The sequence below is a fragment of the Pyxicephalus adspersus genome, chromosome 1 (assembly GCF_032062135.1).
Source record: "Pyxicephalus adspersus chromosome 1, UCB_Pads_2.0, whole genome shotgun sequence".
Lineage (NCBI taxonomy): Eukaryota > Metazoa > Chordata > Amphibia > Anura > Pyxicephalidae > Pyxicephalus > Pyxicephalus adspersus.
Window position 1 is genome coordinate 133,929,414 of NC_092858.1, and position 14,641 is coordinate 133,944,054.

At 34.8% G+C, this 14,641-nt stretch overlaps 1 protein-coding gene across 1 annotated transcript in view; it reads right to left on the reverse strand.

Moving 5' to 3' along the window:
* The window catches only part of IL1RAPL1 (interleukin 1 receptor accessory protein like 1), a 794,786-nt gene that overhangs the window by 35,675 nt on the left and 744,470 nt on the right, over positions 1 to 14,641 (reverse strand). The window contains exons 7-8 of the mRNA XM_072427846.1: positions 5,104 to 5,236; positions 3,254 to 3,399 (exon numbers count right to left, since the gene is read on the reverse strand). Coding sequence (XP_072283947.1) covers positions 3,254 to 3,399; positions 5,104 to 5,236 — 279 coding nt within the window. The remainder of the gene's footprint in view (positions 1 to 3,253; positions 3,400 to 5,103; positions 5,237 to 14,641) is intronic.

Here is a 14,641-nt window from a genome sequence, read left to right on the forward strand (position 1 = left end):
CACTGAAACAATAAGAGGTTACTGGCTACCCATGGCATAAACAACTGGGTGCACTAAATTTGCCGTGTTTTGCCACACACCCTTTTTTACCACCCGGCTACAGCTTCCTACCACCCGGCTGAAAAAAATTTCTGGGGAGAACACTGATGTCTATATGTTTTGTTTCTTTTTCCCTTCCTTTTTTATATATTTGTTTTATGTTTTATAGAAATGTCCCTATAATGTTGAAGTACCAATTGCTGCTTCAGATACTGGATGTCTACAACCTCAACTTGTTGACAGATGTGCATCGTACAACCTAATTACTCTTTTTGGAGAGAATAGGATATGAACAGACACGGTTTGTGAATCTTGTATAACTGTTCTCTGCATGCAAAAAGGTTTTTAGGAACTACTGTTCCACCTAATTTTATTCAAAAATTCATTTAGCAAGAAATGTGTGTAACATTTTAGAAAGTTAGTGAATGACTAATATTGTTCCATTAAAGCACAATGTTATGTTAAACTGACTTTATCTTAAGGTTTGAATATTATTTTTTTCCATAAAAATTCTCACTGAAGTTTAATATTAATATTTTGTTCCCCCAGCAGCAGATGGACTTATAATAACTTTTTTTTTCTAAACTGCATGCACATATCTATCACATGAATGTTTTAGGACAAGTGGACTCTACAGAGAATAGCTTGAAATATGAATATTAGAACAAATGAGTACACAGAATGCTGGGATACAGCTGCATTTTGCAGTAATTTTGAACCAAAATCCATTATGTATAGCCATTAACTTCTAACCTTTCAGGAGTTGTTTTGGTGGGATTAGATTTAATACAATTGCAGACAAATAAACATGAAGAGCTCAAGTGGGAAATGTTGTCATTCCCTGTGGTTTTCATGTAATAAGTCCAAAGACAGTGAATGCTGCATTATGTTTACTACAAGCAGATTCATAAGAATACAAATCAACCTCCTCTGTTGCCGTAATTGTGTTTTGTATGGCCATCTTCTTTGGAGAATTAAACAACTCTAATTGATGTGCTGTCATTTTTCTTGTGTGGATCCTAAAAAGAAGTCTCACTGAGTATTCACAAAATACCACACATTTCATCCCAATGAAAGGGGACAATAAATGCTATGCTTTGTCCTCAGATGATAAGTAAGCTCAACGTAGCATAGCTAAAAAAATATGTAATATTCTTAAACTAGGTGTCTTGAAAAATAAAAAAATCGAAAGAAATATTTTTTTCAGAACATTTATGTGATTTTTTTTAAACAACAGGGGTATTTTTTATTACTATGAATACTGTTAGTTGCATGTCTTTAATTTTAACAAGTATAATTTTTTAAAAAGGCAAAAAGATATTACTTTCACCATTCTGCCAATTCTGTGTATTGTACTTTCTCTCCCTTGACATTTATAAACATGTGCAGTCTAAAGTAGTTTCATGTTATTAAAAAAAGCTGTATGCTTTCAGAAAAGCAAATTGCTCAACTTGTACAGCTCTCCTTAAAGAGAATGTGAATTCTGAAAGCTTGGCCCAAAAAGATAAGCAGTGCCAATGGAAAAGTCACTAGTATTTCTTGTAGAGGACATTTGCCCCATGATTGACACAATCATGCCTTATTCTATGCTGTGCGGTAGTGGGCATTTTATGGGAAAAGAAAAGTCTTGTTTCCCTTTGTTAGAGCTGCCCTTTTAACCTTGATGATGTGTGATGATGATGATGATGATTGATCTAATATACAAAAAGAATCAGGAATACAGAAAACACAGTTGCACAAAATAAATAGCAGAAACAAGTAGATCCTTGCACTTGAGGTTCCCTGGTTCTCAGGCACTTCAGTTCTCATAAAGGCAGCAGTCAGAGGAAGCAGTGCTTTAAGTTATTGCCCATTAGAGATAGATTAGTGATATATTCTTATAAAAGTGCACTCAGAACCCATCTTTTCAAACCTGCCTACCCATCTTCTTCTGTCTCCTAAAACCCTCATTACTTCCCACCATTCCATATCCCCCTCCTATTGTGTGATACTTGCCCCTCCTCTTAGATTAGAAGCTCTTCTGGGCAGAGTCCTCCCCTCCTCCTGTGTCACTGTCTGTATCTCACTGCCATTTAGGTTTTCTTTATTCCCAACTGGAGCCAATATGATGTGAAAACAGATGTGTGGTTAGCTTTGAAAGGATCTACTAGGCTCCACTATTATTTAAACACATCATATAGTAAAATTAGATACAATACATTGTGTTTTCCGGGCTAACTCCTTCTATTTCTATAGTGACTTCTAAATAAAAACCCTTACTCCTAAAGCCAAATACATTTTCCCTGAAACATCACTATAAATTTGATATGTAATACATTTAAATTTTCAAATAATAAAAATTGTAATCAGGAAAGCTTATCTTCTAAAACAATTGTGTTTTGCCAAATACAATGGATTGTACAAAATATACAAATTTAAAATGTTTGTTTGTGTATTGATTGTTATATATGTGCACTAACGGCATCTTTACATTTTTTTTTAAAAGAATACTTTAGGGTTTTTTCCAGAAGTTGTTGTCAATGTTCTCATAGTTACATACATAGTTACATAGTAAGTAAGGTTGAAAAAAGACATATGTCCAACAAGTTCAACCACCAGGGAAATAAACATATCCCAGATATAAAACCTATCGACATAGTTGATCCAGAGGAAGGCAAAAAAGACCCTGGTACATTTTACTCCAACAGGGGAAAAAAATCTTCCTTCCTTCCTGATTCCATGAGGCAATCATATATTTTATTGACAAAAAATATCTTCCTTTAGATGGAATAAACCCAGATATATTTTGAATAACCTGAACAAACTTTTTGCTCTTCTCTCAGATTTCAGTAATGCCATGCATCTATCTTATCTGGTTACTGGAACCCTAGATATTAGAAGTCAATTTTGTGTTAAGATAAAAAATTCCAAGGTATGCTCCAGGTGGTATGCCAGTCAAAAAAGATTACATCTCTTTGTTGTATTCCCCCTGCATGTGTGCCACTTATGGCTGATGAATAGGAACTGTCCTAGAGAAGTGTATTACGCATCCTCATATCAGTTTTTCCCAGCCCTTGTCTATTTCCTTTTGGAAAATGAGGACCATTGTATGAGGAACCCAGGAAGTAGGGGAAATTATTTTAATAAGGACAATAGCATCAATAGTATATTTCTGAAAAGAAATGGAGCCATCTAAAACAACACTAATGTTAATAATAACATTGAGAACTCTTACCCCTTTTGTGAAGGAGTACACTCGCGTGGCGTCTTCCATTCCCATTCTCAACATAACAGGAGTAATTTCCTAAGTCAGAATCTTGAACTGAATCAAATATTAATGAGATTGATACTTCTTGCTCTCCAAGATGTTTCCTAAGAACTCTTAAAAAGAAAACAGAAACAAGATGTGTGTGCTGTATTTGTTACAGTCTCACAATTTCTAAATGAAATCCAACTCTTACAATAGCTGTAAATAAAGTAAATCATTTGTGCTGCTAAGGGGATGCATTTTCTGGGAAGTTTAGCAGTGGGCAGCGGAAACAAATAAAATTAAAGTGCATGTTCAATCCTGTAGGTTACGTTTTATGATCCATGTTTGATATTTATAGCTTGTTTGTTTCATGGGTGAGCGTCACAGAATCAGATTTATATCTTGTAACGGGTTATCTTTCTTCTAAAGCTTTCACCAAGCAATGTATAACAAAATAAAACAGTGAAAGGGGATATATGGGCTATATGAATATATGTATCTGTAGCCGGAAAGCAGGGAAAAGTTGGAACCCCTGTTGAGTTTTTATTGCTTTCTGAGTTCCTATATCTAGTTATGGTTAATCTGTAAAGAGCAACTGTCTTAGAAAATAATTCCCATTTTCTATCACTTCTTGTTGCATCTCTGAGGGAGGAATCAAAGAAAAATCTTACATGGCACTGACAGCATAAAAACTGGCTGGCATGGATTTTTGGACTTTTCTGTACTATAAAATGTTGTTGGCTTTGCACACACAATAATGTAAATAATATTATTAATGTTTGGTAATATTGTTAATTTCAAACTATATATGCATGGAAGACCATATATGATAATACAGAATATGCCTTATTCATTATATATATATTAGTCTACAGGTGAATTCAGCTGTAGCAAATGCCTTGGGTTAGGTTCTTAAACTACTTACTACAATACTTACAACATATGATGCAAATACGAGAATTTTTTCTAAGCAATATCTCAAGAGACTCCAAGTAATGTACATTAAAACAAATAAATGCACACAGTAAAATACATTGTTTGCTATATATAAGTTATGTGTAAATACTGTATATCAGAATTATATGTTGCATGATGCAGCAAAACGTGCAGCACACCTGAGCTTTGCTGCTCTCTGTAGCTCTTGAAGAACACTTAAAATAAAGCATAATGTTGGGCATGTGACTCCATGTGGCCCCATTGGGCTATCACCATTCTGAATGTCCATAGCTCTATATAGTTCATATAGAGCTATGGACATTCAGAATGGTGATAGCCCAATGGGGCCACATGGAGTCACATGCCCAACATTATGCTTTATTTTAAGTTACTTTTAGCTTTCAAGGGGAATTTCTTCTGCTCCTTGCAGCTAAACTGTGTATTTGGGGTGATGGAAAGGTGACTGTGGGATGATGACCTAAATGTAACTGTTTGATTTGCTGGCTTTTAAAAATGTTTAATTGTACTTATATACAGATTCTATGCATACAGATCAAAAAAGTGTCTGGAATCACTTAAAGATATTTCTAATTACACAGGGCAGCCTATGTGTGTATTTAAGCCCATGTCATTTAAAAAAATGAAATTATTATTATGTTAAAGGGATCATTAAGTACATGTGTGGGACACATTGGGCTCTATTTATAAATCAAGAAATCAGACATTTCATCAAGCATTCCCTGGCGGAGAATCTTCCATGTCCATGTATTTCAGTGCCAGGAAATGAATCCCATCATGCAATGTTTGAGGGAATGTCAGATTCCCTTTTTAATAAATAGAGCCCATTTTTGTTTTTGCTTTTTTGCAATATATATATTTTGCATATGTCTTTATATTACCTGATATCACTCTCTCTGACACGCTTTTCATCCAAATCTTCAATAAATTTTTCTCCTTTCATCCAGTATATTAAAGGACTTACATCACCGCTATAGCCAAAGAAAGCTCTACAGGTTAAGTTAGCCGAACTGCCTGTTGGAAGACAGAAAAAGAAAAACGTTAACATTGTTTCTTTTTTGTTATGTTTACAAATCCTAGAAAGCAAGCATTGATCACAGTAATGAATTAGATAAATGGACAGTAGCACTTTTCAAGTTGTTGTCTTTACCCTTTATTTGAGCTTTCAACTACTTCCAGCATGCGTGTAAATTAAAGATTAAAGACTCGATTCCACCTACAATAGATAACGTTTGTTTACATCCCTGTTGCCCTGTTTTGTACTGAATAATACATTTTGTCTTTCTTTAAATGGTACCGAGAGACTTATATGTGCATTGGTTAATTCAAGATAACACAACTACTGTCCTCTATTGTTTTAAAAAGGTATAAAAGCAGAAATGCAACCGAATTTGGTAAGACAGCAATAACTAGATAAAAAGACTTTTTTTGTAAAATCAAAAATAATGCCCAGTCTTCTCAGCTACTGTAATTGTAAAGCAGAACAAAATTTCATGCATGAAGATGAGCTTTGGGCATAATGTGCACACTTGCCCGTTATGACAAAACTCATCTGCACACATGGTCCTTAGTTGATACTTTCACTGCAAAGTTTTCCCCTTCTAATTTCTCTTTTATGTTCCCAACTCTTTGTTCTTCAAGTGGTGTTTGGAGTTTTTGGCCTCTTAAAGCATAAGAAAACTCTGCTGCCAGTGCCAAATGTTTTGCCATTATGTGCAAATATGTTCAGCACTGTACTCCGTCCTTGTGCCAGTCATTGTAAATTCACAAATATTGACAATCAGGGAAAACCTTCATAATCTTTTCTGTAATCCTAACACCTGCTTGTCTGCCTTTTCCTAAAATTTGACTTTTGTTTCACTTATTGACATTGTTTCCCTTGGAGGGTACACTAGGCTATTAGAAAATCTAACTGGACCTGATTTAATAAAGCTCTCCAAGACTGGAGAAGATAGACTATCATGTGTGAACCTGGATGATCCAGCAAACTTTTCTTAAAATCATTTGCTAATTTTTGGCAAATGTTTTCAATCCTGGACCAGATCCATTCCAGGTTTGCTGGATCACACAAGTTCACTCATGATAGTCTATCTTTACCAGGCTTTTAAATCCACACAACCATAAGCCTGTTTTGATGGGCTTTTGTTCATGGCAGATGGGATTTGCATTTTGCAAGAATATGAGAATGCAAAAGCTGCTTGATGCAAGTCATATGCAGCTCAATAAGATTTAACCTTAGAATCCAGTTTAAAGTTTAAATGATCACAAACAAATGCCATTGATACAAGCTGGGATCCTGATGCAATATGAAGAGTGTACCACAAAAAACGATTTAACAATTTTACTAGGATCCTGTAGGAACCAATAATATTTAATTTTACATACATACAAGGAATTATCATGTTGGGTAGACAGCACATACTTATATAGACAAAATTTGTAAAATAACTATACTATATTGTGTATGGGGAAGTACAAAACAAGACAAAGGGGGAGGCTGTGGATAAAGAAAAAGTAGAACTTTGCTAAAATGTTTGACTCCACCACAGGCAGCTGATGTTTACAAGGTTTATTGGATTAAAAAGTTTAGTCTGTAAATAAAAAGAAAGCTGGCTTAAAACAACATTAAGAGAACTGTGATTATTGATTTATACTCCAAATGGTTCATGGTTGTTAGTGGTTTAGTTTTAGGTTATTACTTTTTTAGCTGTTGAGAAGCAATACTAATAAAAGTACATTTTCTGTAGTTTGCAGATAACACAAAGCTATGTAGTGGAATTAAGTCCCCACTAGATGTCTCTAATTTACAAGCTAACCTGGATCACCGCTTATTGGATAGATACTTGGCAAATTAGGTTTAATGGCTGTAAATGTAAAGATAGCATTTGATGGCTAAAAACATGCATGCACCATACAGTCTAGTGGGAGTTAATCAATGATGGAAAAGGATATTGGTGCTCTAGTAAATCATAGACTTAATAACAGCATGCAAAGTCAATCTGTAGCTTTTAGAACAATCAAGATGCTGTCATGTATTTAAAGGGACACAGACTCAAGATAAGGAAATAATCTTGTTCTTTTACAAAGCTTTAGTAAGACCCCAATTTAGAAAATCTAGTGCAGGGTTGGGTAACGGTTCAAAATTTTTTTTATGGAACTAAAAAGATTGAAAAGATAGGTAACATTATTAAAAAGATGCATGGAAGACTCCTCATTACTATGAGAAAGATTACGAGGAATTTATCACCTTATGAAATTCGATTATCTATACAGTAAATACAGACATATGTTTTTTTTTTATTAACCTATGTAGCTAAATACCAAAATTCTTCATTTATCTGCAAAGTGCTGGGATTTGACAGTCTTTTATGTTCTTTCGGTTTTTTTTATTTTTAACTGTCAGGATGCTTTTCTTTTAATATCTATTAAGTTATTGTATATTTTTAAAAAATCCTAAGGCTGGGTACAGGTGTGCAATAAGTGTTGTTGCAAAGGATATTCCATGACTCACAACTTTCAAAGACTGCAAGATGCATAAACGAGTTCTGTTTTCTGGAGAGGGGAGGGGGGAGAACGACGAAGTGGCACCCTGCTGCCCTCTCCCCCTTTTATTATCCTCCTCCGTGGATCTTTCAGGACGGCTGTCTGGACAATGAGCACTGTACACACGCCACTTTCTTGTTCGATATCAGCCCTAAGGTGACTATTGGCCCAGAATCATCTGACATGTGTACCCGCCTAAGGCTTTGTGGAACAGAGGCTACTAATAGTAAATGAGTTCCTCAGTATTGACATTAGCTAACATTAGCTGGTAACATATCAATGTTAGCTGGTAACATATCAACATTGCTGTACAAAGTGTATTTCTCTTTTTGAAAAAAAAGAGAAAAAACATCCACTGGCTGTTATTTGGAAACTAATAGTGTGCCAAATACTGAAAAACAAATTTGACATATATCCATATTCAGTGCATTGCAGAACACAATAGCAAAATCAATGTTCAAATGACCATTAGTAAAATTAAACAGATATGTCAATGCTAATAGTTCAGTTTGGTTAACATGACATTTTCAAGTAAGACAACTGAAAAGTGTCAACAACTTAATACTTCAAACATCCAGAAGAATAACAGCGTTCCAAAACAATTAATTCAATTGTGGTTTAGGAAAGTTCTCTAGAGGTCCCAAGCCATTGATTGGATTATTGATTATAACAAGACATGAATCTGTAACATCAGAGATTTGCAATGATCTCCGGGATCTGTCTCTGTAAAGACAGCTGTCAAGACTGTAATGGGGAAAAAAATAAAAACTGCAGATACATTACACAGAGCTAGGTATCAATATCAAATAATTGAAAATAATTGATTGTGATTGTTTAACACTGGAATCACTGGTGGCTGAAACATGCCTAATTCTGTATGATTTTGTCTATAGAAAGTGGTCAAATGTAAGGAAACATTTTACATTTTTACACTTGATAAAAAACTATACAACATATTAGGTTTGATATATTAAAACTCTCCAAGGCTAGGAAGGATACACTTTTTTTCAGTGAAGCTGGGTGATTCAGCAAACATGGAATGGATTAATTATTTTTATTAATATTAATAAAAATCTATTAATTGGTTAATTATTCAAAACATTTGCTAGCAAATAGCAGATGACTTTGAAGACATCCATTCCAGGTTTGCAGGATCACCCAGCTTCACTGACAAAAGTGTATCCTCTCCAGCCTTGGAGATCTTTAGTATGTCATGCCCAATGTGGCAAATCTAAGGGGAGTATGAAAGGGAAGTCATATTTAAATAGCATAGACAGAATATGACTAACACTAATGTATTATAGTGAAAGGATTTACTAAATTAGTCTTTCTAATCTGGAAACATTATTTTATGTAAGAAAACTATGTTACATATATGTGTAAAGTGTTAGGTTATCTTATAAAAAGAATCTCCACCTATTGATACTCACCTTCAACACAGTCCACCTTTGCTTCATGGGTTTGCTTGAATGAAATCTTAGTACTGTTTACACTTTGTGCAGTATAGTGTAGAGCTCGCTCAGTGTTGGAGACCCTGATTTATGAAAGCTCTCCAAGGCTGGAGAGAATACACTTTCATCAGTGAAGCTGGGTGGTCCAGTAAACCTGGAGTGGATCTGGTCCAGGATTTAAAACATTTGCTGGCGAATAGCAAATGATTTTTAAAAATCCATTCCATGTTTTCTGGATCACCCAGCTTCACTTCTGAAAGTGTATTCTCTCCAGCCTTGGAGAACTTTCATAAATCAGGGCCAATATCTTCATCTTCTTTAACAGGTGACAGAGTTTGGGGTTTGCCAATTGGCTGTTCTAACTTAAGCACTGCGTCTTGGAGGAGAACACATAGTTCCGCATACTTGGATTAATGGAATATTTACTGATGGCTCCAATGCAATCATAAAGTGCAGGAAGTTCATTACCAAGGTCAAATGCTGGTGATGGTTGGGGAATAGTTTCTTTTTTTGCCGCTGTCAATCTGGTGTCCCCTGTTGAAGTTCATTTTGTGCACATTTAATTAATTTACTGCAGGATATTTAGGTATAAATGCCTTGCTTGTGTAGACATTCAGAAGCCATGCGGCTGCTGCTGGTTCCTGATATCATTAGCATCTCCAGCAGACTCAAAACTTTTATTGAATTGGCACCATAGAGCATTAGGCTTTGCTCCTCCCAGCAGTCACGTAAAATAATATGTAAGGATGACAGGGTAGGGCCAGAGTACCCTGGCAGCATAAATAGAAATTAGACGCTCCCAAAATAGGAGAAGGTCATTGTATGCAAGTGGGCACAGGGCTATGCTAGGAAATTGAGTGGCTGCATTTTGTAGCAAAGGCACAGTGCAAGAAAATAAAAACAAATGTATGGGAAGGCAAACCCTGCACTGCAATGCTTGATTTCCTTGTGTTTTGCTGCGTGTTATAGTTAGTTACAGGGTGTCGTTAAAGGAATTAAAAAAATTACAATTCATCTTTTATTTAAGTGCACTTTACTGGCATAAAGCTATGTCTGGGTATGCTGTCTGTTGATTAATATTGAGGCCTTCATCACATTCTGTACCAACATCAAATGCTTCACCCGTATTTACCATCAGGCTCCATGTTTGAGCTCCATCTCAGAACTAAACTAACATTCTAATTTCAGTGATCTGTATGTATACATTTTTTAGCCAGTCCTCTGATCTTATATGTATCACTAGACAAGTGCACACAGTTTGGATTGTCTCTCTATGCTCATAGCGTGACATTTTTTAAATACCTCTTTTCTGTATGTCAAAATTAACATAATTTAGAGATTTCTCTAATCCAACTTTGGTTTCCTTGGTAAACTAATCTGCATCATAGAAAAAGCAAACAACAACAATATATTACAAGCTTGTTTTCCATACAGTTAATTTAAACTGTAGTGTAGTAATACATAGAACAACAGGGACTTAAATGTAATTCTGATAAACACTGTGCCATTCCATCTGGTACTAGTGGTAAAAAAGAAGCCAATTACATATTTTCATGTGTTTTATATGAAAATTGAAATCTCTAGACTACATATGCAGAGATGTGATACACATACAAAAAAAGAAAAAAAAAGAAAAATCTTTGTGCAAACTCTGTGCACATTTACAGCAACATTTTCTCTGGCAATTGCATCTGGGAATGACATTGGTCCCTAAGTATCAAGATGATGTTACATTTTGTTCCAGATGAATATGACATTTTTTATGTTGTTTTGTAACTGCAATTTCCAGCTGTGACTTCATTGTGCTTATAGGCCACTAGAGGACATTGTTTGGCTTCAAATAGTCTCTGTGAAAGAGGAATAAATAAATATATATTTAAAAGCTTACTGGGAGTGCCAGTATCCAAAGGAACTGGTAGTCATAATTAGCAAATATTGAATGGTTTGTGGTTGAGTGAAGTATCATTTTGTATGGTATTCTAAATGACTTTAGCACCATTAGTCATACATGTAAGGATATATTGTAATTGCTTCCTTATTTGCGGCTCCCTCGTGACATTAAACTGTTGTTTTATACAAAGTATAAATTTACTGTTAATTATGCTCTGATGCATAAAAATAAAAAAAAATGGTTTTAAGAGGTGTTTAAGCACAAAGGATAATTTTGAACATCTGTGTGCATGTGGATGTCACCGCACCACACACTGGGGCTGATTTACTAAAAGAATGAAGACCATTCACTGAATGTCTACTAAGTGAATATGATGAAGCTATGTTTATTGTCTTTTATGTTTACTGATGTTTTACGCACATGTGAAATCTTTTTTAACACAAATATTTAAATCTGAACTCCAACTTCAAAGAGATAGTACACAGATGAAATACACCCATGGCAGTTGTATTACATGCCAAAGAATTTGTATTTCTGCCCATCAACTTCTGAGATTTTTTCACACAGCAGAGCACTGTCTGGCAGAGCAAAATACCTGAATTTGCTGTATTTCAATAATGTTTACAGGTCTACTCTGAGCACCCTTATGGCAGCAGATTCTTTAGTTCATCTTTCTGTCACTCAATTCATACATTATTACGGTATTAATGAATACAGTTTTTTTTTTCATTTATGTATTTAATATGTGCTTTGTGTAAATAATACACTGCTGACATTAGATGTTTCACGCACTATAGGTTTTGTAAAGAGAGAAAATAACAGGGTCTACTTACTCTAAGAAATTATTTGAAACCTTGGTGAGAGGCATGGGGGGGGTAGGAGAAAGATGGAGGCTTGAGTCACTAATCTTGAATAATAGGGTTTATTTACAAAGGGACTGCAGCCCAATCATTTTGCCAAGTTAATGTTTTACCTAATTTAGTATAAAAATGTATGCTTTGTTGTTTTTGCAGATTGATGCAAAAGTGAAAAGCACCTCTTGGTTTGCTTACACTGGTTTGTTCACCAAGACCTACTGGGACCTGCACAAAATTGTATTAAATCATTAATATTTGAGCTGCAAAATGAAAAAGCATTTTTTTTCATCAGGTTTTTCTCCTAAACAATATCTGTTTATTCACACGTTGATTCACAAGTTGATACGTGTAGGATTACCACGTCTTTTGTCTTCCTTTATAATCTCTTGGCAGTTCCAAAAAATTCTAGTGCTCTGGAATAACGTTTTAAAATGTTCTGGCATGAGCATGCTCTTAAGCTGGTCAGACATTGGTCAATGTATGTTGGTATATGATTTATTTTTCTCTGATATATAATGCTTACTAGGGATTACTGCTGTGTACCAGTTTTGATCAGATTGTAATAGAAATTATTATTATTATTAAACAGGATTTTTATAGCGCCAACATATTATACAGCACTGCACATAGAAATATGATCAAATATCTATCAGAAGAATAAAGGTTCGTTCATTTTTTTTAAAGTGCTCCCACTGTGGGAAGCGCTTCTATTAATTGATGGTTGGCAGGGGTGGCTCTACCCCTAATGATCATTGCTGTATTATTTACTAACCAGCAGAGCCAAGTAAGGTATTCAGAGTACATCCTCATTTTTATTAGATTTTCATTAAATTCAAGTTTTTTAATCAAATTTAAGACCTAATCAATATTGACCAGTGTTTGGCTACCTTTAGGGTTTTGAGTGATGCTCAGTCCTAAACTTAGAATGATTTATAGATGTATGGAAAATAGACTGATAAGCAGCAGGATCCCTGCTTGATACTCACGTCACTTCTTGTGAACAGTTCAATCTAGTTATTCCTCAAGAAAATGCAGATTAACTGCAGAAATATAACCATTTTCAGTATGGACTGAGATACAGCTTTGATACCAGTAAAACAATTATCAAGTTGAACTTAGCCACCGGGTAAGTGTACAGGTTTCCCTCATCCATACTGAAAATGCAAAACCCCTTTACAGAATGTTTGACTTTTTTAATGTATGGTTCCAGTAAAGCCAACCATATATTTAACTACAATTTGAAATGATTTCTTCCATGTTCTTGTATGCAGAATATTTTCCCTTTCGTCTTCCTAAGTGAAAGTCAGGGTAATTATGACATTAGACTTTAATAGGATTTCGAAATGAAACACTGTTAACAATTATAGCAATCTGTTCTAATAACTCTTCCACTTTTTGACCTCGGAAATCAGCACATAACATAATAATCAGGTCTAAGTACTCCTTAGGTCCATTCATTCATAGAAATTAACATACCATTTACTACACAGACACATGGGACAGCTATTTAGGTGCCAGTTTCAAGATGGCAAACTAGATAATGTAGGATTACCATCTGCACCATTTCACATTGTCAAATGATTCTCCTTTATCATGCACATTATTGCAGGAAGCTGAGATTCAACATTACGACAAAGGCATAGTGAGAATGCTAATCCAAGTGAGAAGGCTAATATTTGTAGATGGTTACGATAACCAAGCACAGCACATAATGACAAGTAACATGAATGTTAACCTATTACAGCACACTCAAATATATTTAATATGGGAAATAGTAAGGGTTACCCCTATCAATCAGCTGCATTTTGAAATAATAAATGCTTTACAATAAATCTGTGTTTTGCCCATGCTTGAGTCATTTGATTTGAAAAGCAGGTGAATCTTTAAACTTTGAGTTGTGTGTACTCACTTGAATATATGAATATATCAAGATTCAAAAATCATACACTTTATCAATCATGATTGCCTGGATTCCTAACATATTGCTCTAAACAGACACATATATACTTGCAAAAAAATCAGGGTTAAAAGGGTGATGAATTAGCAATCCTCCTTGTTTAAGAATCACCAAACACCAATCACATTGAAACTACCTATGCAGGTTTGAATATAATTTGTGGTTAGTGATAAGGATGTGTTTTATTATAGAGCTTCCTGTGGAAGAGGAGAAGCAGCAAACCGAAAGTTGTTTCAAACCAACTCCACTATAAAGCTTTTGTTGGGATCCATGATGATCATGGAGAGTGAATTACTTTACAGTGCATTCAGCTAGAGAGGCCAGGTAGTGAACATTTCAAAGCCATGTTAAGTATTTGCAAATATTTTAGCTTATGCAGAGGAGCACTTAAAGGAAAAATAAAGCAAGAGACAGGTTCTACTGCACCTGGTGAAAGGCCTACAGTATATTCTTGGAAATGCACGTTAGACCCCAATCTAATTTTGCTATAGCTGTATATCTTGTATCTGTTGCTGTGTATCTAACAAGAAGCTTACTATTCCCCTATCTATCCCTTATAAAAGTAAAATAATAAACAGTAAGGTATTTTAGAGCGTCTGAATCAAATTCAACTTCATGAATTACCAATAATTACTGATTGCACTAACAACTACCAATTACACTATCAATTTTTAAAGGCTTACATAAATTATCACTTTCTATTAAATTTCTTATTATAAT